General features: G+C 35.9%; 1 protein-coding gene across 7 annotated transcripts in view; it reads left to right on the plus strand.

Moving 5' to 3' along the window:
* Nucleotides 1–26682, plus strand: part of ASPH (aspartate beta-hydroxylase) — a 115660-nt gene that overhangs the window by 60282 nt on the left and 28696 nt on the right. For all 7 annotated transcript variants that reach the window (XM_074818418.1, XM_074818428.1, XM_074818455.1 and 4 more), the window contains 5 exons: nucleotides 2970–3011; nucleotides 15924–16012; nucleotides 17337–17423; nucleotides 20532–20682; nucleotides 21744–21880. In XM_074818418.1, the coding sequence (XP_074674519.1) occupies nucleotides 2970–3011; nucleotides 15924–16012; nucleotides 17337–17423; nucleotides 20532–20682; nucleotides 21744–21880 (506 nt within the window). The remainder of the gene's footprint in view (nucleotides 1–2969; nucleotides 3012–15923; nucleotides 16013–17336; nucleotides 17424–20531; nucleotides 20683–21743; nucleotides 21881–26682) is intronic.

Consider the following 26682-nt stretch of genomic DNA (forward strand, 5'->3'; position numbering starts at 1 on the left):
GTTTAAGAAAAAGTCAAAAAGATTACACTTTCTTTGTATTTTCACATTGCTATGTTGCTTCTTGCTAACTCCATAATTCTATGAAATCTTGGGTTCAGTTGGTTTTTTTTGGAAATCGCAGGAAGAAATACCAGTAAGGAAAGCAAAACTTAAATAAGAGTGGGATACTAAAGTTTTATGTTATTACTGAAAATTTACTACAATTTTAAGTGACTTTTTCACATTCTGAATAATTCAAAAGGTGTAATATCATGGCACCTCTTTCTAAGAAGTAAAGAAAATGGGTAAGATTGGATATAGGAAAGATACTGAAACATGTCGTGTTTTTACTGAATATCATTGTGTAATTGTATGTGTTTCAAAAATTATGTAAATAGCAAATTGTATTGTACATTTATAGTGTTGATTTGGATTCATGTCAAATCTACAAGGTTTGAAACAAATTTTGAGTTGTGATTTGGGTCATTGTCACATGCATTCACAAATATTTACACACATTGTAATATGAAAAATAATTTTTTTCTTTATAGTAGAAACCTTCTTGGGAATACCTGGTGCATACATTACATGGTGATGGCAGTCCTAGCCTGTAGAGATAGATCAAAACAGTTTTGTCTGTGATTTTGATCTAGATTTGTTTTGCTGGAAATAGAGAAATTGAGTAAAGGATGAGAGTGGTTTGAAGAGCTAAGACATTTACTTTCTGTTTGAGCTACAATTGGTTTAAGTTGATGACAAAATAGTCTCAAGATTTACGATTGTATCCTTGTCTTTGAGACAGGACATTTTTAAACCTTTATCAGAAATAGCTTAATTAAAACCATTTGTACCATCAAAGTAATCTAGGGATCAGTGTGGAGGGAACAAAGCATTATGTGCTGAATATGATGCTGAAGTCAATTCTTAGTTAAGTATGGTGAGAGCTGAGAGAAAAAAGATCTTCAGAGCTAACAAGATCAAGTTGTGATGAATTTCAAAAGCAGCTACATAGAAGGAGAAGCTGGAGTATTTAAAGATCATTGGAGAGGCTGCGGTGAAATCAATGGCAGCTAATTTAGCAGAATACAGGTTGAAAAAAGTCTGAGAGAGAGTTACATAATTGATCCTAGTGCATTAATGGGTATAGAGATCTGTAGGTTGTATGTTGTGTGAGCCTCAGTAATAAAGAAATGTGAAGCTGGACAAGAAATGGGAGATAGGAGCAGGCTTTAGAGTGATGAGTTCATAGCTTGTTCTTCCTGTGATGGAAAAGAAGTTGCAGAAATAACATGAATGTTCAAGATGTGTGGAAGGGGATCACTGAGTGACCTAGAGAGAGTTAAGAGAGAAGAGGTCATGTGAGATTATCAGTGTTGCTGATAAGGGAAAAGATACAGGGGAAAATGGGTGGCTAAATAGCATGCTGTATCATGGTTCACTATCCTCTAAAGAGTTGTTCATGTGCTTTGAGTTGGTAAATATAATAGAAATATGACTATATAAACTATTCTGTGTCTCACCTGGAACTATGTTACTGCTCTTTTTAAAATACGATATTTCTGATGACATACACATGGACATCACTGGTTTTTTTATTGTGGTGTGTCCAAAAAAATAACAACAAAAAAGCTAGTATTTTAACAAGTACTGGACAGCACTTTCATTAATATACTGTTATGGTAATAATATTCCTTCTCCAAGTTATCCCATAGTACGTAACTGACTCTATCAATCTTTTTTGTAATTTCTTTCAATTTAATAGACAATCTGTTTTTTGTGACATAATTGAAGAGGTGAATGACTTTCAATGTGACCATATTTATTTAATTTACCATACCATAATCAAGTTAATACTCATTCTTCCTTGTGCTGAATATAAAAGTCATGTCCACATGTTCAGTAGTAGCAGTTGTCAGCTTGTAGTAAAGGGTGAAATTAGAATGTGAAATGGTTTGATTTCATGTGTGCGCATAACCCAGTTTCTTCATGAAAAAAGATGGTTTTCAACATTTTTACATGGTGTATTTCATTCACAATATAATGCTTCTGAGCAGTCGGTTTAAAAAACTGTGAAGATTGAGTATTCTGACAAGATGTCTCTAACTGACTTGGAAATTAAAGAAAATGTTTTTTCTATGTATAAGAATACCTCAAAATGAAAGAGTGTATGTTAGAAAAGAAAATAACTACAAAGCTACCTGACCTCTGTTTTAGTATTCTCTATTAAGTTTATTGGGAGGAAATATTGGAAGTTTATTGGGATGAAACTGTAAACAGAATAATAATATTAGAATTGTGAGATAAGATGCTTTAAACGTTGCAGAGTAGCGCAAGATCAAAAAGTGTTTAGAGAGGAGAAAAAGAGGAGAGGACAAGCCTGCCTCCATATGTACCACCTTCATGATATACACATACATGCTTTTGGTACAGTATATAGTCGGTCTTTCATTACAGATTGTCTTGTGCTTAGTCAACATTTACCTGTGCATTCCAATGTTTTCAAAACACCTGGGTTAAATTATTTTAAAAGTTGAAGTAAGACAAAAGCTTCCAAGTCCCCAAGTCACTTCTGAAAATGAGACCTAGGTTCCAGGTTGATTTTCATGTTTTTTACATTTTAATGAAAAAAATATATATATTAAGCTAGTGTTCCCAAGAGTTTTTAATCAGTGAACAGGTTTTTTTCTTGCAAAATAGCTTGCACTGTGTGTATTACCAACGTCTACCGAATATCTCAAGGGGAAAATTTATGAAGTATTTTGTGACAGAAGCAATAATCAATACTTGAAGCATCTGCAGAGAAAGACCCTATATGTAACTATATAGTTCAGACAGTAGTCTGTGGTTACTTCAAAAAATAAAAATGAAACAAAAAGTCCTGTTAGACCAATTATATTTTGAGTATAAGCTGTAATTTTCTTGTATCTGTTTTTTATCATAAACTGTTAACAAAAATTTATTTCAATTAAATTATATTTTTAATATTCTAGGGAAAAGTGAAAAAGCAACTGAACAAGACAAAACCGAAAAAGGTAAGTCTGAAAGTAACGTTCTGTTCTGAAATTCAGAAGCATTCTTTCTGGGAGAACTGGTTTAAATCAGATTAAATAGTAATGAAGCTTAGCTCCTGTACAGTTTATGTAGATAAACTGGAGTTGAATAAACATCCAGAGTGCATCTGCTTTTGTAAGTAAACACACAGTCGTTTCCAAAGCTGACATCAATGTGTTCCCCTCTTACATGGTCACAGGCTGCTGTTAAAAACTTGTGCTGTTTCAGGAGTAAAATGTTCAGTGTTGTACTCCTAGTTTAGGACTCCAGAGGTCACAGCTTCACCAGGCTCCTCCAGCATCTGTGGGTGAGAGGCAACCTGGGCTGCCTGGCCCCAAGAGCCGGGTTCAGCACTGCCTGCTGGGCTAAGCTTGGGGAGACAGGTGACACTAAAATCCACCCTTGTCAGCTCCGTGTTTACACAGTAAGGGTTTCTGTCTGGCTTAGTTTAGGTAGAAACATGCAGAGGCAGGTTTGGTGGAAAAGTAGTGAGGTTTTGCTAAGAGCACTGTTGAATCTGTTCTCCCTGCCATGACATTGGTGCTGGCCCTGTGCATTCCCTGTCACCGCATGAAGCTTGCACAACCTCCCTCCCTCCCTCCTTCATTGGGATCAAGGTTTGTATCTGACCCTGGTACAGCCCTACAGCTGGCAAGACACAGAAACCTCAGGGCCTGTGCCTGCATTCTGTTCATGTGGGTATGGCCTACAGACTAGTGCCTGACCTAAGTATCTCCAGCATTACTAGATGAAGGAAAAGGGGTTCAGTGACTCTACTGGTGTCTACTGCTTCTTTTTCATTCTCTGTTTCCATTTACCTATGTGGCTGTTATTTCATATTTGAGTACTTAGCAATGCTACTTTTTTTATCTTTTTGTAAGATTTATTGGGTTTGGTTTTGTATATTTCTATTTTAAATATCAGTTACTAGAACAGGCAAACTAAACATTTAAGTATTAACCATGTTAAATGCAAGTATTACATTTAAAAAATAAATATACTATTAGCCAGTTTACTCAGAAAGCAAGTCAATTATATCCACATTTTCATTTCTAAAAGGATAGATTTGGCAGGAAATAGCTTACTGCACTGGGCTTGCGTACTTGATAGTAGAAAAAAACACCATTGTGTGCTGGTTTTACTGACCTGTTAGAACAGGAGAATATCATGACATACAGTAGCCATCCAGTATGAGTAAAAAGCATTCATATGTAAAACTACTAGCTTTGTAAGAAAATGAAGATGTACGGATTTACTACTACGCAACTTGTAAGAGAACTTTATGACTTGAAAGTATGACAAGGTGGAACCACTTTCCTTTTGCACCCTAAGTGCTGTGTGGTTTTGTTTCTTAAACACTGAGCAACTAAATAAATCCTTCTGCTGACTCCTGCCATTGCACATTACAGGACTTCTGTAAGCTGGAAAAAGGGCGGGTTTTGTTTTCCAGGTTAAATTGATAAAATTTTGCATCCTACAGGGAAAAACCTCTGCATTTTTTTATGGAATTTGTTTATAGCTAAACGGCTTTCATACAAGTTGAATTTTGTGGAACTGTTTAAGTTTTCACAGTTTGAGCTGTTTTAAGTTTTCACTTTCAATAAAAGAGTCTAGCTATAGATACTGTAGTCATTAGAAAGTGGTTTAAAGTACCATTGAATTTGTTTATTTTAAATTACCCTAATAAGATGCAGCAATAAATCGATGAGAGAAGTATTTAAAAAAAAATACTCTAATGTGACTCTCTAGTATATGTAGAAAACTCAAGAGATCTAAGGAGTTGGGAATTTGAAAATTCATTTTTGGCTTGGATTTAGGGATCGCTTGTGATTCTGACAGTGCAGAGGGATGTATGTGCAAGTCTGCATTTGTTTTTAGATATTTGGACATATAAGCTCTGAAAGGCCTTCTGTACAGAAACTATTTACAGCTTTCAATGGATCTTACAATATTAACATGTTTCACTGCTGCAGTTTTCACAGTACTTTATTAGCAAAATGTCTTAAAAATTCTGTAAATTTCAGTTTTTAATAGTATTTCATCAAGTTTATTAAAAGTCTCACTGAAACTTCTGTATTAACACAAACTTCTCTTGGAAACTCCTCTAAAGAAACAAAAACTAAACTAATTTGGAGTGTACTATTACTTCAAGTTTTCTCTATTATATTTAATTGAGAAGGATTGTTTGTCTTCTTCATAAGAATGTGATCAGACCTTATATTTAAGCAAGTAATTTAAATGGGATGGATATTTCAGGTGAATCTGAGAAATAACTCTTTAAAAATGTTTCACAGGTAGTACCATCCAGGGCATATATACCACATCTGTAAGACATCTTTTCTTATGAGGTGGTTTTAGTTGTTTTTGATCATGTAAGCTAACAAAATTTAAGTTTAAGTAAGTAGTTTAATTTTTCTACTTGGACTTATATTGGCATATATTGAATATTTGTTTATATTGGTGAAGAACGGATATAAAAACTGGAACAATCATTTTCTGCCATGACTGTGTTTCTTTTATAAACTGAACATCAGTGTAAGTAATTACAATAATAATTTTCACTTTTCAAAACTGATAAAACATGAAATTGAAAATGAGTGCCATTTGGTTGGAGCATTCAGTTGTGTTGCAGCAGGGACAGAGGTATACATAAGCCAGGGTTAGGACAAATTTCATTCCACAAGTGGTCCTGCAAGTGTCATTCTGATAGCAGGGTCGACATTCACCTCAGATTACTCTAGGTATTTACCTTTGGACAGTATAAGTAGGATTCCACAGTAGAGATCTAAGCTGTATAATTGGAGGCTAAAGTGCTATTCTTCTGGCTAAATGTAGGTTTTTGCTGTAGGGTGAGATGAGTTATCCCCTAAACTCCGTTGAGAACCTTAACCAGAGCTCCACTGGCTATAGAAAGAGCTTGCATGCTTAGCTCACCTCCAGAATTGTCAGCTCAAAGTAGGTGGGCTGACTTCAACCCTTGCAAGCTCTACTCTTAAGGGTATACATACTACCTATTGATTTACTTACATATTTAATTGTAGCCTGAATTAAATATGAGCTGTGGGCAGCATGACCAATGCTGTACTTCACAGAAGTGTAGTTATCAAAGTCGGAAACTGCTGTATAACACCATGCTGAACTATGCATAGGGCATTAGAATATTAGTGTGTATTTTTGTACAGAAAGTCAGTGAAGAAATTCATTTCTGGTCTTGTACAAGGATTGCTTGATTCTAGCCTTTGAATGAAGCCAGAAGACTTCATAATGAAACAGAGAGGTGCATGATGGAAATACATGCCAAAAGTAAAATTATAATTCTGCAATTGTTTCTTACGATCAACATCTAACCAACCAACATTAATTTCACACAGAAAACCCTGTAGAATACTTTTTACTGCAAGGGAAATCATTCTGGAATAACTGCAGCTAAAGATTTATTATAGTCATTAGATTCCACAGCTTTATTGGTCCCTAAAATGCTTCAGTTTTTATTGTCTGATTGCTTCCTCAGATAAGTTGATTATAGAGGTTTTGCCTGTTCTACCAGTACAGTTTAGAAAGATCTTTTAATTATTGTGGTGCTACTGGCTTTAAATTGTCTAGATGCAGTTATTTGTTTTTATACCTTCTAAGTTATCATTTATAGAAGCCCATAAAACAAGTGGATCACTTACACTATCTGTATGTCACTTAATGAGCTTCCCAAACAACAGGACAATGACAGGAGTTTTTCATCATCATCAAATTCTCATTCAAGCTCCCACTGAGAGGCAGCACAATTTCAAAAACTAATCTGGGTAATGATATGGGCCGAGTAAGAGGAGGGAGGACAATTACTTGAGCAGATTTTGAATACCAGGTAAAAGTAGTTGGTCTACTAATATATATGTATGTTTTTCAGCCCATAACTGAAACTTTGAAACTTGGACTGGGAAGGTCGGAGTATTTGAGGGAGGGGACAGGAGGAATTAGTAAAACAGAAAGTCACAAAATTAATTGGAAAACTTCTACAGACCATGATTGTTGGTATCTACTTATCGCTGTCTTTTAAGGCACCCATCCACAAGTTGCCAAGAACATTATTACTGAATTTGTATTGCAGCAGGGATAGGAGGGTGTTTAGAAAACAAAGCCTATAACTCCCCTAGAAACTGCTTTCTTAGATTTTGAGTTTAAGATGGAGAACTGGCAGGAAGAGCCTTTGCTGCAAGTAACTATGAGACTGCATCACATGAGGAGATTTTTATTTCAGATTAGGTTTAGCGATGGCACCCCCCACTCGTCTATTTTTGTCAAGGTGGGAGAGAAATAAGGAGACATCATTATATAGTTATAACGTCTACAGTTATATAGGTATAGCTTTCCTTGAAAACTTTATTTAAAACTTAAATAAAACTGATCTGCTAGCAGTAAGCACAGTATACAGTCGGTGCAACAGGATTGTTCCAGTGAAGTTTTGAATTCAAAAACTGGGGACCATGTGTCCTCAAAGTGACTGTGAAGACCATGGTTTGTATTGAATCCTTATGCCTTATGAAGTAATTAACTAAAGACCAGACTCCTAGCTGCCTGCTGTTTTGCATGCCAGTAGTAGCAGAGGCAAGATAGAGGAAGCCACCAGGAATGCTCCCTTAACATTATAATGACAATAGGAATAGATAAATAAATCTAATGACAAGAACTAAACCCCACTTATGAGGGGGTTTGTTAGATAGGAAGCAGTGTCCTTCTATCCTCATGTTCTCTCCCCATGCCGTCTGTCAGAGATTGTGACGTTATTGTCTCACCATTTCTGAGGAAATAGAAATTTCATTAGAAGGCATACTTAACAAGAAATACTCATGCTAATAGTGTAATATGGACTTTCATAATCACAGAGGAGGCTACTGCCCCTCTCCATTGACTACGAATCCTACAGCATTAGTTTCTAAACATTAAATCAAGACGGTTTAGCCTATGTGGAAGGCACCCTTCCTCCCAGACTTCCACATTAGACCAAGCGGGATGTCAGTCATCGCTATCAATGCACAGGATAGGTTCAAGGTGCCAGCTGCAGTGCAGCAGGTAAGCCTGCCCTCCCACTCCACCACTTTTCCTAGGCTCTGAATATAAGAAAGGGAGCAGAGGACTTAGGAAAGGGAATAGTTAATACTGAGAGCAAAAAGTGGAGGAAGAGGAGAAAAGGACAGCAAGAACAGGTGGAAAACTGCCTTAACTAGTCCCAGTTGAGATTTCTTCCTGGCCACAGTGGCACATCAGCTAACAAGCCCACAGTGGTGTCCTTCTTTCTGACATGTCTATTGTGTCAGAATAAAGTCACAGAATTATAGAATATTGGCTCACAACTTTTTACAAGGCACGGGAGTGAGACATGATTTGTGTTAAGTGTATGAAAGTGCATACTGGTTTTTAGAAATAAACACTAATTGTTCTGGGATTTTTAATAGCAGTGTGATATTATTTCCCACTTACCTTGCTCGGGAAAAAACTGTACATGTATCCTTTGATCAGAAGCTCGGAGTATGTGAGCAAGGACAGAATAATTCTTGCTATGTGTTGTGCTAAAAGTACCTCATTCTTTAAATGATCTTTTCAGAAAACAACTAGTTGAAGTCTTTACAGTGTAGTCAATATCAGAGACCCACTTAAAAGTAACTTACTATCTGTTAAAATGCCAAGTGCATGGTGTATCTTTCAGATTAAAAAAAAAAGTGTATTAATCATGAAAGATAATTAAGATAGTATTCACTATTTTTTTCCAATTCTGGCTAATGAAGTATTAACTGTTTTGAGATATCAGGCTGATGTCTAATCAGTCAGTTTTTCTTAACATCTGATTGGTTTGTATTTCAGATGAAAATGTGAATAGAGAACTGACTCTTTCCCACACCCCACCCCCCACCCCTTCTGTGGAGGCCAGAGAGGATTCATTTACTGTATTACAGAAGTATTATCACTAGTTATTTCTGATATAATATTTCTGCCAGCTCTGTATTGCTTTGGACTTATGGTCAGATGTAATCAATTTTTTGCCATGTACGAGCCATTTCCAAATTTTTTTTTCCTTGTTACTTCATGTAATTGCTTTGGATGCACTTACCGCATTAACATAATTGGCTTACTTGGCATTTTACACCAATTTTAAGCCTCGTGTTCTGCTCAGTTATACAGGACCATACAGACATTTGATCATTTGAGGACATTTGACTAGAAATTCTAGAAGAGTTTAATTACTTGACTGTTATTTCTTTAGGCAGCTTTTTGCATTAGAAGTTGTAAAGTATCAAGAAATTATATTTGCATTATAAGTCTATGAATAAAATCAACATAGAAGTTGCAAAGTTATTTGCCTGATGCTGTTTATCTGGACAGTTGCTTAAGAGAAAAAGATACATCTGTTTCAGATGAATATTTACAGAACTTTATTTTTTTAATTTACAGAACTTTATTTTTTTAATTTATTAACCTTTTGTTTTTACAGAAAGAGCTAGTAGCAGCACCGGTAATTGAGATTGCTTTCTATCACAAGGCACTGTTTATAATCACTTATAGCTTTTTCTGAAATTATACCACTGAGATGAAGTTTTGCATTGGAAAAATTCCTTTTGGAAACGCCTTTCTAAAAATTGGTTTTGGAAGCTTTCAAGGAAAAGATTCAGTAGCTTCACTTTGCACTGATTTCTTTAATCTTTTAATTTTTTTTTCCCCAGCGTTTGCATGAAAAAAAGCTTTTATTGCAAACTTAGTGTATGTTTTTTCTTCTTCAAGAGCATGTAGTATTGATGGCTACAAAATATTAGTTCACACATGCACATGCTGGCTAGTAATCAGTGGAGAGACTTTGCCCACTAAATTTCATTATCCATCCCCTGCCTAGTCCCTGTTTGCTGCTGTATCTCCACTCATCTGAAAGCAGATGGCATATTCTGGTCTAGATCTTTGGACCTGGGCAGTTTTTCCTCTGATGCTATTCCTTTGCAATTCTGAAACTTTCTGTGAGATCAGGTCCTGGAAAAAAGCATTGAACCGTTTCCTGAGTCTTTCAGTGTTCACACTACTGGCTTCCTAAAAGCCTGCAGGAGTAAGAAGTATTATCAATGAGTGAGGAGAACAGCCTGGACGAGTCTTGGTTCCAGATGAAGACGTACATGTGGCTGTATGTGCTGGTGTGGTGTCCAAACTGTATTATATACAGCGGTCATCTATACATTCAATGGGAGCCTTGCTTTGTGCTGAACTCACTTTTTAGGCTTCACTGATGGTAATGACTAGATTTCTGAGATTACAGCAGGGTTTAGGTGACTACATGGAGAAACTTAAATTTAGTTGCCTTTATTTTAAGCTGTCAGTGCATTGGTGACATTCTCAAGTGATGACTAAATGAATGAACTTTTAGCTAGAAAGTGAAGAGCATCAGGTACTGCTGTTGAGCCAGGTAGTTGTATTGCTTCTTGCTCAGGCTGTGTTAATTTCCAGGTAGTTAACACAGTGCTGCATCATGTGTAGAAAAGGTGAAGTGTTTCCCACAGAGGCATACTTATGCTCTGTTGGCACCATTTGGTATGGGGCATATGTAATTACGTGACGACAGAGAGGTTTTGTCACTTGAGTCACTCTCATGACTGCATATAGCCCTAATCATTTTCTGAACTATGCAGCAGAGATGGAGAGTGGCTGTAGAGTAGATGGTCAGTAACAAGGATTTGGGACAAGGGAGTTTAGGGGAAAAGACCCTTGAAGAAGGGCATGAGCAACAAGTGTGTGGAAGAAGACATACCTAAGAACAGGTTGGGGATAAATAGGGAGAGCTGGACTGAGGAACAGATTGTGAGCAAGTACAGAAATGAAATGGAAGAATAGTGGTAGAGCATCAAGGTTGAGAAGGGGAGAGGTTGGAGAAGAGGATAACAGGAGAAGGAAAGAGAAAGGAGATGAACAGAAGCTTAATGGTTGAGTAGAAGCTACAGAACATAAAAAGCATGATTGTTAGACAAATGAGATAATCTACAACTGATCCATTTATTTTTGAACTTCAATATTCTGTTGCTGGCATTGGGCTAGGAGCAATCTCAGTCACAGTGATCACTGGCACGGCGAGCTTCTGGGGGAATTTCTTTAATTAACAAATGAGAGAATGGAATTTCCCTGTGTAATTATAGTCTTGGCACTAAAGCACATTAATATATAGCAGTATATTATGGAAATTGTAGAAAATAAGACTAGGTGGGACCCTGAAGCTTACTTCATCTATTCTGTTGACGAAAGGCCTTATGAACTGTGTGCATTGTTCCTGGCAGTTGCCTGTACAACTTGTTCTTACAAATTTCCAGTAATTGGAATTCCACAGCTACCTTCAGCAACCTCTTCTACTGTGCTTGCTCAGAGATATTAGTTCCAGATGTTCAAGCCAAATTTTCTACTGTAGAAATTTTAAGCCTTTTATTCCTTGTCCTTGTTCCTCTATCCTCTATGGTGATAGAGAAACAATTTATTATTTTCATCTCTGTATCTACTTTTCACAGAGTTGTATGTACCCCTCTTCCAGTGGCAAACTCTACTACTACCTTTTTCTCCTTTGTTCCTGCTCATTCAGATGTAAATGTTGCCTCCCCCCAACAATTAAGGACAAAATATTTTTACACCATTGTTCAAAATTATGTGATTCAATCACCTTTAATCATTTGGTTACTTTTCCTTATTTGTCACGATGCCCTTGTGGTCTGAAGGATATCTAGAATTGCATTCATTATTTTTCAAAAGGTATTTTGTCCTTTGTAGAAAAAGACTGTCCCTGCTTTTGATGATGACAAGATGCCTTTCAACATAAAAACATAAAATATGCCTGGTATTTTAGTATATAAAATAGCTATTTCATCATCTTTCATTGGATGACATTGCAGGCTGTTAAGTTTACTGCATGTTTAATACCATTTAATACAATACCACTTGCAAAATATTTTCCTCTCTTCTTTTTTTTCTTTCCTCTCTTCTGTATCTTAATACAGAAGGGAGATATGAGATTGCTTATCATCACTGACCATTGTTTATTCTCCAGCAGTAAGAACTAGCATGGTTTCTTATAAGATTTCTTCTGAGTTTGCTGTTTTGACAGTGGAAACTGTTTTCTCTGAGGGAGTCTTCAGCAATCCTATGACAGAAATCCTAGATAAAAACCCTAACCTTCCATCGAAGGTCATTATTGAAAATCCTCAGTATTATTCTTGCAAGACCATAGTATGATATATAAAATAATTATTATCATTTTAATACTTAACCAGATTTAGACTATAAATCACGCTAGCAGCTGCATGATCATGCATTACTTCAGCTACATGGTGAAATCTGTAAGTCAATGAAGAAAAATTACATGTTTTTTTCCTTTGAAAATAGATAAGTTACCTTCTTTATAACATTGAATTTAATATATTGGGTCACATCTGCTAAAAGATTATTACACTAGAAGGAGGCAATGGATAATTTATTAAAATACCGCTGCAGGGACATAGCAGGCTATCTGGTTAATACAGAGGAATTCTTGATGGTTACACTGAAAGCTCCCTGGTGAATCCTTTAACATAGGAGTAGAATGGAAGATGAAAATGATGGCTCATTATATAATGTTTACTGTGTTATATTGGTGCCTAGCAGCTGAATAATATTTATGTTAACAGCTCCTTTCCAGCTTTTCATATTGATCTCCTGCTGGTCTAGAGCTGATATATAATCATACTGTAAATGGGAAGATAATACTTTTTTGTAATGGAGGGTGGGAAAAGGGTTGTTCCAACACATCACCAAAGTCAGATACAATGGGAAAGATGTCATATCTTTGTGCCACAGACTTCTAAGATTTTCATTCACTTCTGAGCTGTTTCTGTCTCATCTCCTTGTAAACTCAAAGGAATTGTGGAAACAGTGTCCCACAGGCAGTAAGAGTTTCTTGGTGGGTAGGAAAGCTTCTTTCCTTTGCCTCGAAGGAGCCTTGCTGTTGCCATGTTTACTGAGTTTGAGAAGGATCAAATGACTCTATGTCTTTCCATGAATACTGAAAGTTAGAAAGCTGACAAATAATTGTCCTCTCTTAACTGAATACAGAGTTTCTGTATCCTTAGACAGATTTTCATACATGCTGTAGAACTTAGAATTGACATTTTAGTTGTGTTTTACATAATTTCTTGTACGTACAGGCTCCTACTTAGAGAACAGGAACAAACCAAGTGTTTGGTGGTGATGTCCAGCTGGAAGCTCACCAGATCATGACATACCTCAGTTTTCCTGCTAACAACAAATGACAGTTTCACATAGCAGCTGTGAGCACAACCAACCTAAAAAGTCTTCAGGGACATTTGCTTTTATTGGCTCCTTGGGCTGATCCTTCTGGGTTCATCCACACCTACTGTTGAGCAAGCCAGCCTTAGAAATAACAATGGTTTCTTGAAAAACTGAGCAGACATATTTTTTTTTTAGAGAAGGAAAAAAAAAAGCAACAACCACAAAACCCAACAAACCTTTTGCATGTTATGGATTGTTCTTTTCAGGCCCAGTGACGTTATGTCAGAAACCTCTGACCATACCTGTTAGTCACTGTGGACTCAAGGTCTGGGGTAGAGGGATCCTTGTTTTCATGATGTGAGCTGGTTCTCTAAGTTTTGCTGGATTCAAGGGGTATGAACACTTGGAACAGAGCCAGTGCTTTGCTCCTTAATTGTTGTCATCATTAACTGCATGAAAATTCAGTAAAGTCAGTGCATTCCTATGAAATGGATAATATTAAAGTAAGACAGAGCAGGACTAGAATCAGCCACAGACTGAAATGCATTTCTACTATGTTATCTATGGGGAATGAACAAAAGACATGAAATCTGTATTACTGTATTAAAAAAAAAAAAAAAAAAAAAAAAAGGCAAAACATCTCTTTGGTCAGTTCAATTCCATAACTACATTCCATAAGTGCATAATTGTGTGCTTGAGTATAAATGCTTGATTTCAAGTCACAGGGTACAGTGAAAACCTGAAGTGTTTAGGGGAGCAAAACCAATATATTAAAGTATGCTATTTGGTGGTTTATCCTGAAAAATAAGTAAATTCCTGTATATCAGACAGTTTTTTTCCTCTTAACTTCTTGGTAGCTAATGCCTTGGAAAATTACAGTCACTTCTATTATAAGAAGGATCAACAGGGATATTATAATCCTAATGCACTGCTTCTTTAGTACCTTTCCTTTATAGATCTTAATACATTTAAAGCTTCGTATGATCTTTGTGAATAATTAAATGGAATTTGGTAGGATACCTTCAATCCTGCTTAAATTCTATTTCCCCCCTGACCCTGAAAAGCAATAGCTTCTATTTAACTGTGCATACCAATGCTGCAGAGTAGTTTCTAAAGGTGGTGTAAGAAAAGCTCTTGCCATGTAGAACTGAGATCATTGTTGAACATGACAGTAAAAGTCTTACACAAAAAGAACCAAAGGCACTCAAGGTTGGCTTTTTTTAATCTCATACAGAAGCAGCTCAGACTCATAAGATCCTCTAATGCTTGGATAGGGTTAGTATTGGTTTAGCATTAACTAAGGCATTGGTCTTTCTCTGGGGTTTAACATAAACAAAGTGATTTGTCTGTCCAAAGCTCTGTACAGAATCAGAGTCTCAGAGAGAAAGTATCATTTAATGAATCATGAGCACAACTTCCAATAGCATGTGGTGGCTCTTGTCATTCCTGAACAGTGCACCTGAGAACTTGGGAAGCAGAATAAACCATGGCTAATTACAATACCTTGTTTTCCAAAATACTTGCTACAGCATTGCATCAGTCCTGTCATGTTAAGCTGTATGGTGTTTGGGTTTAGCTTTACACATACCAGTCACAGTATTCCCTGTTTAAACTTCTGTGAAGAAAATAATCATTTTACTTCTTTTCATGCTTTTAATGACTTTATGTCTATAGAGGAGAAAAACCAGTAATACATAGTTTAAGCGAAAATATGTGCTACTAATTACAGATACGCATAACTAGTAGTTACTTGTATCAGCCAATATATATTTCCCTTACTTGAGTCAGAAAAGGTTTTTTTTTTTTCCAATGAAGTGCAAAAGCAAAGTTTAGCTGTAGCAAATGTGGAGAAAAGCAGTTATCTGCTGTCATATCCTTCAGTAGTGTATTTGCATTTTTTTAACATCTAGTATACTTAATGCAACCAAATAGACATTGTTTAGGAGTGAACTGCTATGAAGTAAATAGCTGTTTAAATTGACAGAGTTTACTTAAATTTGCTTCAAATGCAATTTACTCTACACAGTTTACTTCAAGACTGGTTTGCTACGTACTGCTGCTGCTCTGCTCCAGTGTGATAGCTTGCTAAGCTGTGGAAACTTGATAACTTAAAGTGGTCTTAATCAGACATTTCAGCATTGAACCTGTTCTCGGCAGCAAGTTGTACTACATGACTTTTTGAGTCCCTTCTACCCTGAGTAACTATGATTTCTGTCAACTATTTGACAGGCACAACTTTAGAAATTACTAACATGTCCTGGTAATGATATTTTTCATAATACCATATAAATATGGAAAAATAACAGTTCTCTTTGTTCTTCCATGTCAATTGAACCATTTGGAACGAAAAATATCCTTGACTATATGAGATGAAAAATGCTGTATCAAAAACTTGACTGCAAAGTTATTCAGTTTGAATGACTGAAAATTGCTTTTTCATACAGGAGTTTGTGATTGTAATAAGCAAGAAATCAATTTCTTTTCAGTGTATTTTGAAACTGCCTTATTTGAAAATCATGCACTTTACCAGCACAGTACTAGTTGCTAGTTTAAGGTTACTCCAAACAATTGCTGTGAAATACAAAAGAAGTAATGAACTGTGTGTTTTTTAAATCTTCTAGCTAAAAAGAAGAAGAAGCCAAAGCTCTTAAACAAGTTTGATAAGACCATTAAAGCTGAACTAGATGCTGCAGAAAAACTACGTAAAAAAGTAAGTTTTGAATGTTTCACACAGGACTGTAGGCAGTGAACAAAAATGCATAAAATAAAAATGAACTTAGAAAAATAAAACTTTTATATTACTTTCTGTGAAATTAACTTTTTAAAATTAAATATTCAGTGCATGTTTGTCCTTCAAGTTTCATTTCTGATGGATAGTTTATCTTAAATTTTTTAAAGTAATAAGTGTATGTCTGTTCATGTGTGTTTGCTCACCTTTAACCTTGAAAATATTCAGCTTAACTGTTGACTTCCTATCACCAAAAAGCTGCTTAAATTAATCACATGGAACAGGGTTAGTTCTGTCCTATCACTTGTCTGTTTGAGTACTGAAGTCAACTATTATCAGAGAACTTAAATCATATAAGTGTGTTAATATGGATCTCTCAGTAAGTGTTCATATGCTTCATAAGCATTAGGTGCAAATCTTTGTAGTAGTCATTTGGTCAGTTGGCTGACACTCTTTTCCTGCCTGTGTCTCTTGGTGGGTTGCAGACAATCATGCTTGTCTTGTAGGAAACAGGATAAATTTGCTAATAAATCAGACACATGTAATATTTGAAAATAGCAAGACAGTTGTGCATAATAGTCCAGTCATATTTAAAAAGCTGTAAGAGTTGGAAGTGGCAGGAAGATCTGATGCCAGATTTTGCCAAGCAGTGCTTAGCTCAAGTTTAACAGTGCAGCCGGTTCTTCTCAGCTGCCATCCTTACTTGCTACTTGGCATCAAGCATGAGAATACCGTAGTTAAATTCAGACTTTGTATGTGACAAGGAAGAGACACAGAGCACATGTGAGGTGTCCTGAGGGACATCATTAATGCAAAATATGTGGAGGAAACAGCCATATATTATGGATGAGTCTACAGTATTTCCCCTAGAAGAACCGTAGTTACGATACTGTTCAGGTGAGGTATGAAGAGAGGAAATGTCCATGTATGTCTAGAACTTCCTTTCTGTTCACTGTTATGTTCAGTTTGGACTTACTGTTAGCAATAGACTCTTTATGTTTTTATATAGACAGGTTATTGTCATCTCAGCATTCTTTCCAGTCAACAAAGGGAAAGTGAGTAAAATAAAATCAAAGCTATTCATTTTAAACATGGAAAGCAGATAACATTGTTTCATAAATAATGACAACTAATTTCTCTTAAATAAGCAGGCAACCCCAACAAAAATATGAGTGAAAACAGATTCAGTCTGCATTTTTTTGTTTTATTTTTGTTTTTTAATTGGGAAAACTAATGTGTTATTTTCTCATGCATCCTTCAGCATTTTTATTAGATAGAATTTCTGATAAATGTCTCTACTTTTCAGGGAAAAATTGAAGAAGCTCTAAGGGCCTTTGAAGCATTAGTGAATCAATATCCACAGAGTCCTCGAGCAAGATATGGGAAAGCACAGGTACTAAAAAAAAGCCATAAATGTTAAAAAAGACAAAATAAACTTGTTTTTAACAATAAAGTTCTAAACCTCAGTCAGACTTCATTTATAATTTTATGGATGTTTCCTATGGAAAAAAAAGAATTATGTGATCTGTCATATTGCATCTGTTTCAGTCCTCTATCCTTCCCCAACTACTTTGGGAGCTTTGGTCTAACTTTAGTCTAGTGGGAAGTATTGTAAATAACACAAAAATAAGATACATCCTGTAGATTTCATGAAAACTGTCAGATGAACAGTAAGAGATGTATCACAACTACTGTCCCAGTGCAGGAACAACAGGCAGAACTTAGCTGTTAGCTTGCCGCAGCTGGTAAATCAACACATCAGTCAGCTCTGGGCTAAATGCTGCTTTTTGCTTAATGGGACTAGAGAAGGGGATTTGGAGTTTTTATAGAGAGAGTGTTAAAGGATAAAGAACAGAAATTCTTAGGCAAGGAGGCTTAATTAGCTTTTTCTTGTGGAGTGAGTTCAGTTTCAGGTGTTCCCCTCCAAAAAAAAAAAAAAAAGCAAGCATCAGAAAATAAGCTCTGCATTCATAATACTTTAGAGCCATGTTGGGATATCTCAGAATAGAATAATCAAAGGAAATTTCATATTTCATACAAAATATGAAAATTGTATTTTCATAAATAGTAGGGTAATCCCACTGCATTAGGTGTAATAAAAGATTGCTTGAACTCACATTAATCAAGATGAGCAAAGTGAAGCCCTCACTGTGGACTGTAGAAGTGAATTGTGCTGTTATACAGTTAATGAGGCACTTGAATTGGAGTCACAACCAATTTTCACTTGGTTAATAGTAGTCATGCTAAAGTCAAAGCTATGATTATCCAAAAAACTATCACACAAGCACTTTGATACACAGCAGATCGAATACTTTAGTGCTCTATATGAAGGATAGTCTGCTGAAATATTTGCCTTCTTATAGTAAGTGACCACTTTGGCTCATATAGGTGATGGACTTAAACTTTTAATATTTCCCTTTTTTAATGAATCTACTCATTATATCTAAGAGAATATGCTTCCTGCCTCCTCATTAACTCAGTCTTTGTAGGGAGTAGGGCAGATCATTGAAGCCAGCTGTGAAGCTTATTCTCATTCAGAATTCCCCTCTCAGTGACACAACTGCATTTGTCCCTTTACAACAATTTGTAGTCACCATCTACTACTTTAATAGTGCTTAAAAGGTCATGCAGACCAGGATCTGAAGTCATAATTAGCAATACACTTTCTGGGAATGTATGAAAGCAACTATAAATTAATTTCCATTTTCAGTAGCCTTTGTAGGCTCATACTAGTCATTTTACTGAACACTCATATGAATAGGACCAATAACAATTTTATTGAGGGTAGTATATGTAAGTTGAAGCTGTTTGAAGGAATGGGAAGATCATGGGCTTCACTTAACAGATGAATTATTCCTAGGATTTACATTGTAACACAGTATTACTTTTAAGTGGGTATTTATCCCAACACAACGTATTCAAATTTGCTATCCCTTGTCACTAACTAAACTGCAGAGAAGGGTAGGAGTAAAGGTCAGGAATTCAGAGTGTACTTTTCCATTTCTGTGAACCATTATGTGCTAATTTTGTAGATTCAGTTTCTAATAAGACATGAGGATTCATTTTTCTGGATCTTTTAATAGCTTTAAAAGGCAACTGTTTTCCCCCAAATTCTGCAAAAGATGTCATCATAAAAGTGGTTTTTAGAAATTTGAGAAATTTCTGATATGATTTCTGGACCTACACTTAGGTCAGATGAAAAATATTCTACAGAGATTGTTAACGTCTTTAAGGCTGAAAAGAGCAGTAGATAAGTCTTAAACCTCCTTATTTGATTTATAGTGTCTATATTGGTGAATTTATGCAGATTTTATGCTGACAATTTTTGCCTCTTCTTCATGTAACTTTTACTATTCTTTGCCGTACAATTCCCTCGAAGAAAGTAAAAGCAAATTTCCTAGTGAATGTACCTCAGAAAAACAAATTATTGCTTAAAACTGATTTCTGAAGTTATCTCTGAAAACCAGCTGATCAGCTGTTTGTCTGAGTAACCATATTGTTTGGTATTTCCCATACTCAATTTCAAAGTAGCTCAAGGGAAAAAAGAAAAGGACAGAAGTGCAAAAAGATTCCAGACACTGCAGCATATACAGCTAACACTGTTGAAGCTGTTTCATTTAATGTGTATGATTGATGCAACAGTGAATTTAGGTAGACCAATAAGAGCTTCTGTACCTGCAGTGCTTGCGATGCATCTATGCCTTGCTCTGCTAATTGACTTAAGAAAGAACATAAGCCAATAAAAATAGAAGTATTTGGGAATTCAAAGTAATGCTTTAAAAATTCAACATTTGAGATACAGTCTTATTTTTTTTCAGCTGTGGAAACAAATTACGAAAATGCCATACTACGAGTGAAATCAGTCATAGCTTCCATCAGCTTCATAAAGCTGTAATTACACAGTAGAGATCTCGTATATCCTTTGGTCTGCTTCTGAACTTGATGACAAATTTTAGTTCTGAAAGAGTTGTGGGGTAGATATTCTATCAACATATGCAAGAGTTAAGCCGATACCTAATTAGTTTTCTAAGAAAGAGTGTAAATAAATTTGTTTCAGAATATATGAAAATGTTTGTTGGTGTGTTTTGATCTGTGTATTGCTGCCAGTGTGAGGCTTAGTATACAAATAAACCATAGGCAATTTAAGTTTCTTCCATATTATTAAATCAGATTGCTTCATTTATTTTCAAAGGCAGAAATTAGGACTTCTACAAATATTAACCAAAAATCTGTGTTAATGTATGTTTTAGGTGTAAATTTTCTCTTACTTATGCTTTCAAACAGTTTGCAGGAAACAAGAATTAACAGTAATTCTAATCTGCTTTACCGTGAAGCACAACCAAATAAGTTTTCCATTGTTATGCCAAAATTATATAAAGATAATTCTAAAAACATTCACATAGTCTGACAGTTACATAATTTGCCTTTTAGGAAAACAAAGTTGTTTTTAAGTCTAATGGATTATTATGTGTTCGAATAATGGTTTTGTGATTCTTTCTAGTCTGAAGATGACTTAGCTGAGAAAATGAGAAGTAATGAGATGCTGCAAAAAGCTATCACCACCTATGATGAAGTGGTTAGTCTGCCAAATGTCCCTTCAGATCTGATAAAACTGAGCTTGAAACGAGAAGCAGACAGGCAGCAGTTTCTTGGTAAGATTTGAGGGTGGTGTAAAAATTATGTAAGCTGTGTGAGCAAGACTTTCAAAAGATTAGTAAGGACTTAAAAGTGCCAATTCCATTGACTCTTTGGTAGGACTTGTGTTCCTAATCTCTTAAATGCTTATGAAAAATATTTTAAAATTCTTTAAAATATTTATAGGGAACTAGTGTATATAATTGCTTGGATGATATTAGTGCCTGTAGACAACAGCACACTAGGTGCTATGAGAAGCTATGATGGGAGGTGGTAAAAAAATTTTTATTGAGACAGAAAGAAGAAAATGTCCTTTTTTACTGAAGCTGAGGGAAATCATGAGGGAATTAATGACATATGCTGAGTAAACGTACCCAGAATAAACTTTCAGTAAACATAGAAAAAAATGGAATTTAGTTTAGGGAAAACATCTGAAAGTTTAGATCTCAAGTCTGTGATGTATGAGAAGTGCTGATTAGAATATGAGGCACAGTCAGCTTTGGTGGAGAAGAGTTCTGTTCCCATGGGTTGAATTTTAATATCCACTTGTTTTGATCTTGCTGTTCCTCAGGAAGACCTAATCTAGGAGGCCAAGGAATGTACTTAATTTTAAGCACATAAAGCATGATTAATTTAATAATGAAAATATAGTAGAACTATTGCTTAACACTAGAAATGCATTTAATGACTTAATCAATTAAGACTAGGTTTATTTTGATATGTTTACCTATTATCTTCGAGCACTTTGACATCTGTGTATGAAAGAGCAGCCAAAGCTTAAATGTTGTTACTGCTACACTGTGAACAGTTCTCCACTAGAGGCTACCATAACACTGCACAATAGGCATTCGCAGTGATTTCCTGAAATATACCTTGTACGGCTACACCCCCGGTGACAACCAAGCAGCTGAATATACTCCCATCTGCACAAGTGGGTTTTTTTCCAAGTTCTGCTTCTTCATCGTTAGTGAAAGTGGAACACCTGGCTCTGACTTACGTTTTCTTAGATGTTATGTAAGCATCTTACTACTGTTACTCATATCTGTAGTTGTAATTCAGTCTTGTTCAATCAAATTAGGTCGCATGAGGGGTTCCCTGCTTACTCTGCAGAAACTAGTTCAGCTCTTTCCCAGTGATACTTCATTCAAGAATGACCTTGGTGTTGGTTACCTCTTGATAGGAGATAACAGCAATGCCAAGAAAGTATACGAAGAGGTGAGTTTCCATTCCAACCAAGGAAAAGTATTATTTGCATTCATATGTTCATTTGAAAGATTGCTTGCTTTTAACTTTTTTAGTTGTTAAACATTTTGCATGTCAGGTTTTGAAGGGTTAATATAGATAAGATTTTTTTTTCTAGTGCAGTTCTTAATTATCTTCTAATTTTAATTCAGGTTTCCAGATACTGCCATGCTAAATGTTTTTCCTCAGAGACAGAGAAGTGCAGATATTCTTCATATGCCTAATAATATTTGATTTCTTATACCTTCTGGTAGCTTAGTTTGGAATATATTGACAACAAATATACATGTAATGTATAGTATAAAAAAAAAGTCTTATCTGCAATACATGGGAAGCAGAAGTAAGCCTGTTTCTTTACAGGAACACCATCTCTAACCATGTGATGAAGTAGTTTGGTACTCACACAGCTATTTAACCTTTGGTTTTGCATGATTTTTGCAGGCAGCCTAAATTTGTTTTTTTCTTTCATGACACATGTTTTGTGGATTTATATTCCTATCTTATACTATCTTATACTGTCATTACCAGACTGGGGTGACTTCACTGCCCGGAAGGACCACTCTGCTCCTCTGATCTAGAAACCCTGTTAACATCTGGAAACTCTGACAGATGCAGAGCTTGACATCACTGGTAGAGCACAAGCTGTTAGCACCTGATCAGAGATGATCTTGTTGATGTTGGCACACTTGCTGCAGTGCTTGTTTAGTACAGGTGTGGTATGGTAATTGGCTGATTAGGTAGCCTGAAGATGAACCAGCATGACTAGTACCACCTCCTGAGAATAAAGGCCCAGTTTTCCATCCCCCACATCTGGGAGTCTGAGGGGATTCTCGTCTCAGGTGGTTTCTCAAAGAGAAGGAGGACGTTCAACCACATGGTTGGAAGCAGGAGCCAAACCCTGATAAACCTTTTTTTTTTTTTTTTTTTTCCCTCAAGCTCCTCTGGTAGTCTTGAATGTTGCCAGAATAATATTTGCTTTGTTACTTTGGCTACTTTGTAGGTCCTTCCATAAAACACTTTTGTTCAGTAATTTTTGGCCTGCTGTCAAAATTTCACAGAGAATTGGAAACATCAGCTTTTAAAGATAGAATATATTAACTGAACCTGCTTCTCAAGCTGCAAGGAACTTGAAAAAAAGCAAAAATGTATTCCTTTTGGGCAAGATTTTCCTTTGTAATTTTTCAGTATTTTGCTGCAGACAATACAGTTGTTAGAATTTCTCAATATCAATAATCACAGGATGTTTTATAAATGGGAGAAGGTTATGAGTTTATAGTATAATTACTTTGATAATGAGTTTGATATACTTCAGAAGAAGTGTATACTGTTCTGATTAAGAACAAATATGCAAAAGAAGAACTGATCTGCTTTTAATATATTGTTTTCCATGCATCCATAGACTTTATCCAGTGTAATCACTCTGTTTTGAGGTTCACTAACCACTGAAATAGATCATAGTGATGTGCTGTCCTTGTAAAAGAGCAACAAATAAATACCTCTTAAAAGGAATCGAATTTATTGTTTTTAAAAATCACATGAGTTTTGTCTATATTCAGGATGAATTCCAACACAGTAATGTAATTTTTTTTCTTTGTTGTAATTAAGGATAAATTTACATGAAGAATTTTAAGAAAGGAAATATAGCCAAAGAAACAGGGAGAAGCTCATGTGTACCTGCTTTTATTCTTGGTTATACTGAAGGCTTCTTACATGATTTTCAGCACATTGCTTAGGGGCCATATGGTCTGCTCTCGAGTGCTTTGCTCAGCTGTTGCAATGCACATTTAAACGTGATTGGCATATGGTTTGGAGCTCCTACCATAGGTGCTTAGGTTCTGTGCATAGTCAATATAGAGATGGGCAAACTGTGAAGAGTGGTTCAGGGGACCTCCAGGAGACATCTTCCTCTTCCCATGATGTTTGAAAAACATGGGAAACTTCTGTAATATGAATAAATCCTTCTTCTCACTAGTGTAGGACAAATTAGTGATTTGATAGAAAAACATAAGAGAGCACAGCCAAGAGCATGAACTCAGTGCTACAAAGTAGATGCCTCCAATATTTATGAATCCTGGATTCCAATTCCCACTGTAAGGATGTTCATATATTTTATTCAGTGCTCTTTAATGCAGAAGACATGGACATCTAGGAAAAGAGCAGAGCTCAGGATGCATCCTCAAGAGAATGTACCCCTTGTTCGACTAAAGGCTCAGCTTTTTGCTGGTTCCTCTTTGGTCCCATTCTTTTTTTTGTGGTTGTCTAGCTTTTTGTGTATGTGGTACTTGTTTCTGCTCCTCGGGCATTTCCCAAGTAGTTGAACAACTCTTCTGCGCAGAAGAGTCTAGACTCCAAATTTCCCATTTCTTGGGCGTCTGCTAGATTCTTGCTTCCTCCTGGAACATTTTGATCTTAATTCCATGTTATTAGTCTGTTTTAAGCATGGGCTGAACACATGCAACCAGCTGGACCCTTCACAGGCACTGTCCCCTACATTGGGATTACAGTATGTGCCATTTCAGACCAGACCAACTCTACCTTGCATCATGTCCAAGGAATTGAATAGATGCCCAAGGAATCCTAGTGAAAGAAAACTTTCTGCTTTACATTTAGTTTACTTATTTTCCATTCAATTCTTGTTTTCCATTCCAAATTTGTTATGTCTTTGGAGCTGTTGAAGTGTTATAGTCACATTTTTATTTCAAAAGTCATAAATACGCTATGTTCCTTCTTTTAGCTACAGAAGTGATGTGTATAAACACTGAACTTCAGATCAAGAGAGTTTGTACATAACAGCTGTAGTGTGGTATAATCTAACTAACACAAAATACACTTTTCTGGTATGCATTTGCCAGAATTTATGCTGGACCACAGATGGAAAATGGTGTCCAACTGGAGAGGATTCAGTTTTGCCTCTAACATTGCACTTAGGGACACAGAATCATAATGTTGAAAGTAGTCCTAGTAGAATTCAAAGCTATTTTTATTTTCAAAGAAAACATATTGTTAAAAGTAGTCCTAATAGAATTTAGAGCTATTTTTATTTTCAAAGGTCTACAGATTATGATAAAATACAGTGGAAGAGAACTTTATAAGATCAGTTACTCTGGTAATAGCACTTTTTCTGCCTGCCATGCTGAGGCATGTCTGCATGGCTCAGTGCAGCATTATACAGACACGCATAAGCCAGCTCTGATTGAGCTATCTCAGGTACCAAAAGCAGAATATCCACATTAACACAGTACTCTGCCCTGGCTAATTAGCCATTGATAGCCCCAGAGGTTAATTTCTATATTCATGATTAATATTTAATGGGCGATGAGCAGTTTAGTAAAACTTATTTCTAAACATAATTAATATTGCATGCAGCAACAGCAACAGAGTAATACAATTTACATTAAATACTTCCAGTGTAATTTCTGCTGATTGTATCTCTTCGCTTCTCTTCAGGGGCTCTGAATGTAGATCATGCCTTAATGCAACTCGGCATAGTTTAAATGAACCGTAATACAGAAAATTCTATTCTGTCTTAATTAATCAGATAGCTTTATCCTATAGTTAAAGGAACTGTAAGAAAATTATATGGCTAATAAATATTTCTGTCAGTCATTTATTTCACCCTGCAGGTACAGATTCATGGATCAAAATAATTATACACAGAACTCCGTAGTCAAAATGAGTAAGATGCATAAGGTAGTAACGTATTCTTATAGTAGGGATCAAGCTCGTCCTTACTATGACTTGCCAGGTTCACTTTTTGCTAATAATTTGTCATATTATGGACTTCAGATAGATTGGTAAATTGATTGTTCCTTCATAGTAGCTCTTCTGCAAAAAGGAATAAAATGCTGCTATTTTTAACCCATAACATTTTATATGCACATTGCACTCATTTTAGTTTTGCTTGGATGTAGTTTGTATCTAATAAGGTTTGAGAAAGCAGAGAAATTGGCCCAGAGAACTTGTTATGGTTTTGCTTGTAATTAAATTGATTGAAAAATTAGGTTAGACAGTGACTGGAAAAGGCAGAGGAAAATGGCTATAATGTATGCAGACATTTTATCCATGGCAGAAGTTTAGTAGCTTCAAAAATGGCTTTAGGCAAGAGAAATTGCTCATCTGTTGTTTTGTATGTAGCGGCTGTGCTAAGTTCAGTATTCAGCAGGTATCAGCCTCTGCAATTCCGCTGCCAGGCTCTTGTGATGATCCTCACAGACTGAGGATCTGTCCTGATAAGACTGTCCACCCTTATTTAAGGAGAGAGGAGGTATAACAACAAATTAACTTGACCATGTAATTGATACCACATAGAGCTACAAATGATATTGAATATATGCATCATAGAAACGTGGAGTAGAAAGTAGATCAAGACATTCTCTAATTTTCCCCTTGGCTGAGGCAGACCAAATGCACTTAAATTATCTCAGTAATGTTAGGTATATGTTTCAGAACTCAGGCCAGCCAGCTTCACACCTCCTTTCCCTGAAAGACTTCCCCATAAACTGATCCTTTCCTACAGCTGTCCCTGTACTCACAAATCTTTCTCTTGCACAGTCCCCTGAAATATCCATCTCCAGATATTTGCCTATAGGTTTTCCTTTCCTGCAGCATTAAGGCAGGCTATAACTTGGACATTATCTGAATCTTGTTCAGGATACATCATCTTTTAGCTTAATTCAGCATGCTAGGTCTTGGTCAAAGAGACCAGCACACAACTGTAGAAGAATTATTTATCCATCACCTTCTGGCATGAAAGCACATTGAATCACTACTGCATT

The sequence above is a fragment of the Strix aluco genome, chromosome 1, assembly GCF_031877795.1.
Source record: "Strix aluco isolate bStrAlu1 chromosome 1, bStrAlu1.hap1, whole genome shotgun sequence".
NCBI classification, from domain to species: Eukaryota; Metazoa; Chordata; class Aves; order Strigiformes; family Strigidae; genus Strix; species Strix aluco.